The sequence below is a fragment of the Pteropus vampyrus genome, unplaced genomic scaffold (assembly GCF_000151845.1).
Source record: "Pteropus vampyrus isolate Shadow unplaced genomic scaffold, Pvam_2.0 Scaffold84, whole genome shotgun sequence".
Lineage (NCBI taxonomy): Eukaryota > Metazoa > Chordata > Mammalia > Chiroptera > Pteropodidae > Pteropus > Pteropus vampyrus.
Window position 1 is genome coordinate 4,640,596 of NW_011888865.1, and position 3,852 is coordinate 4,644,447.

Sequence of the window (3,852 nt, forward strand, 5' to 3'; positions counted from 1 at the left end):
ATTATACAACTCTAAAATAGAGCAATGAGTTAAACCGAAAGATAAAAGCATATATTAATGAAGTTAAAAATAAATTTATAATACAGAAAAATCAACAAAACCAACATTTGATTCTTTGCAAACATAATAGAAATTGTTTAACTCCCTAATAACACGGATCAAGAAAAGAGACAATGCGCTATTTATCAAAGCCATATAATCAAAAGGGGATGCCACTGCTAGATTCTAGAATATTAAAAAGAATATAAATAAAAATAAATAATTACATGTATAATATATTTATTACTGTGATTATTTTATTTTGTGACAGTTGATTGAGAGGCTTATGTGAGTTAGGGGCCGTTTTGCTATTTACTTGGCATCTATGAACAAGCTCCCAAATTTTCAATGTGCTGGTGAAAATAAGGCCAGAGTCTGACACCCCACATCTTTACATAACCTTGAAATTTTCTTTGATTATGTCATTTGATTAGAAATCTACTTGCTTTGTAGAGAAACAAGAAGCCCTTGCTGACTTGTCTCCATATTTCCAGCAACAGAGTCTTTACATTCACTATGATAAAGGCATGTTCTGAAGTCAGGCAGCACTGACTTATCCATGAAAACTAATTGTTTCGTGTTTCGGGATTTTATGAGCAATTCCTAAATGGTTGGTACCTCAAAAGTAACCATGATAGGGTGAGAGTATTCCCAGTAAACAAAACAAAATAGTTTTGTTTTGTTTCAGAGATCTGGTTGTTAAACCTTTGCCAGAACATCGCTGCCCTTGGCCCTCACAACTTTTAAACTCTGTTCTTTGACTCTGCTGTTTTCTTTTTACTCAAGTGTATATTACCTTCGACCATAAGATAAGCAAGTATGATGCACCTCTGTTTGAAGAACTGAGACATTTGCAGTGCAGTCCTGACCACCAAGACACGTCCCATACTGTATACTCAGCAAGTTCAGAGTATACTTCTTCATGGGGAGCTCAGACCTTCACCTCTGGCAAACATTACTGGGAAGTGGATGTGGGAAACTCCCATAATTGGATTATAGGACTTTGCAAGGAATCCTGGGTAAATAGGAATGATATGCTACTTAACTCTGAGGGTATCTTTCTACTGCTTTGTGTCAAAATGGATGACCACATCAATCTCTTCTCTACCTCCCCACTAATACACCAGTATATTCAAAGACCCCAGGACTGGGTAGGGGTGTTTTTAGACTATGAATGTGGTTTAATAAGCTTCGTTAATGTTGCAAAAAGTTCCCTTATCTGTAATTTCCTCTCATGCTCCTTCTCTTTCCCTCTCAGACCTTTCATTTGCTTTGGACCCAACTGATCAGAAACAGGTCACAAACCTGACCAGGATCTTGGGAATTCTAATAGTTGAGGAGGCTTGTATCCTGGTGACTTCTTGAATGGGGAAAAATCAGCTATATCTCATTGTCTTTAACTTCATTTTATCTTCAAGTGATACATTTGTTGTACTATTTTTAAAGTGATGATAAAGTTACATTTGGACATTTGTCTTTTCTATTTTATTTAAATAAAAGTAATCTCTTTTATTGTATTGCATAGAAATATTCACCTTTCATTTGCTATCTGAGTTTGCTAGAGGTCAAAGAATATTTGGGTGTGAAAATCCAGCTAAATGCAAAGCTCAGAGAATTCTTCTTTCCTAGAGTTCTCGTCAAAACCCAATGTCAGTGTAGAATTCATTTTCCCTCCATTGTCTGGCTAAGTCCCATTCATTCATCAGTTCTCAGTTTAGTGAACTCGATTAGGTCACATAATATGACCTTAAGGGCAGTTTATACACTTTTTTGGTAAAACTCATAATAGAATTTATATCTTCTTTTCTAATTTGCAAATTACAAGAAGGGAAGTCCAGTAGCAGTCTTCTCCATAACCACATTCCAATAATTAAACACCAGCCTGAGGAAATGAGAGACATCAAAAAATATTTGAGCAAATGAATGAATGAACGTATAAGAAAATTATTAAAAACAAAAGCTACCGAACTGACAAAAATTACTATAATGTAGATACAATTAGTAGAACAGGAAGTGCTGCTGAGAAATACTGATGAGGCCTTTGTTTTCCAAAGAGTGTAGGTGAAATCGCCTGTATTTTTCTCTTTTCTGTTGCTGCTTTGACTTGGAGATATCCAAAGTGCTTGTCAAGTAGGTAGGGTTAACTCTGAGAGCATATCTGTCTTTCAAGACTTGCCTTTAAGCTGCATAAGGAAGAACCAGAGGTCTTCAGTCTGGGTTGGATTTTCCCCACCACTGAGGCAATACCTGCTGAGCGCTCTCCCAAGCATGCCCTGTATTGTAAGGATTCCCCACTCTGGATAGTGGGAACACTTCCTAGCCCTATGCGAGCTGCAGATATTGCTCCATCTGCTCCTTTGGAGTTTTTTCCTTGACCTCAGGTGCTCTTCCTCACAAGCCTTCCATGATCTCTACTCAGCTGTAGACTTCAGTTGTGGAGCCTCTGCAGATGTTGGGAGAGCTCCTCTGGGCAGCTCCAACCTCCACCAGTGCTCAGTCCTGGGATCTCCAGTTACCTCAACTTCCTTGAACTTCCAACACTATCTCCTCACCTCAGGGAGACCATCACCTCCCTGGGCTAATCTGGAAAACTCCAGACAGTAAAATGGGACTGGCTTTGTGCTTCCCTCCTCCGCCACCTCTCTCTTAGTTTACTCTCCTATGCCACTTATTGTCAAATGTCTGAAAACTCTTTTCTACCACAGTACTGGGTTCTCCCTATCTGAGCTAGAAGAGCAAATCCCATCCCTGCTGTTCCGCTTCTGCTCAAAACAGAAGGTCGAGGAGAAAGTTATTAAACTATAGATTTAATTTCTTTAATAGATATAGAGCTATTTATTGTGTTGCAGAAAAATCAGACTGGCGAGAAACCAAGCACCACTCGGAGAGTTGGAGAACTCAGGTTTATTACACTGGTGGTCCCAGAAAAGCTAGCGCTCTGAAGATCTGGGCCCCGAGATCAGGAGTAACTTTGCTTTTATAGGGCTTATCCATGCAGTTACAGTTGGTATAAGCCAATTGGTTAATTTTTCCTCAGGCGGTTACATAGCACAGGAGTTGCTATGGGCTACGGGCAGTTACAGAGCATGAGATTCAATATATCTGTTATTGAGACAAAACAAGCAAAGAGGATACATTTGTTATCTAGACAGACCACGCAAAGGGAAGGGTGAGTCTTCAGTTGATCTCGAGGTCACTCTGCCCTTCAGCCTATGCAGCAAGCATGCTATAGAACCAGAACAAAGAGCTGATTACAGGTTAGCCATTTGAGTGGAAAATTCTCTTCAATTTTATTTTCTTTTATTTTCAGTTAGCTTTTTGTAGTTTGTATCTTTCAACGATGCACCCATTCATCTAATCTGTCAGATTTATCAACATTGGCCTTTGCTAGATATTTGCTTTGCTGAATGAATTATGTAAGCCAGGATTTGGTGGTACTGAGGTGGGGTTTCTAACTGAAGCCTTCCGTCTTAGGCTCTAAGGCCTTTTTGCACTGTAACGAGTGAGCCTCACTCAAGGGTGGTGTGGGGTGAGTGTAACCCCCCATCACACCTTCATGGTAGGAGGTACCCAGTGCAAAAGAGGTCATCTCAGTGGTTACTACGCACAGTCTGACTCAGAAGAGCAGACAGCCCATGGCCTTTGTGGCAATCAGGTCAATGGTAGGTTGTGAAGGAAGAGGAGGTCAGAGATTTCCAGAATCTTGGTCACTATGGTCCATCAGGGCCCTGCCTTGCCTGGAGACTCCCAGGTGTAGATCTTCCCCCTCAAGGACTGAAGACTACAGGCATTGGGTCCCCCTGGCCCTTGAGG

The 3,852-nt window shown here is 40.3% G+C and overlaps 1 protein-coding gene across 1 annotated transcript in view; it reads left to right on the top strand.

Annotated features, from left to right (window-relative positions):
• TRIM77 (tripartite motif containing 77) overlaps positions 1 to 1,325 on the top strand; it is a 17,581-nt gene extending 16,256 nt beyond the window's left edge. The window contains exon 6 of the mRNA XM_011363302.1: positions 826 to 1,325. Coding sequence (XP_011361604.1) covers positions 826 to 1,325 — 500 coding nt within the window. The remainder of the gene's footprint in view (positions 1 to 825) is intronic.
• The last annotated feature ends 2,527 nt before the right edge of the window (positions 1,326 to 3,852 follow it).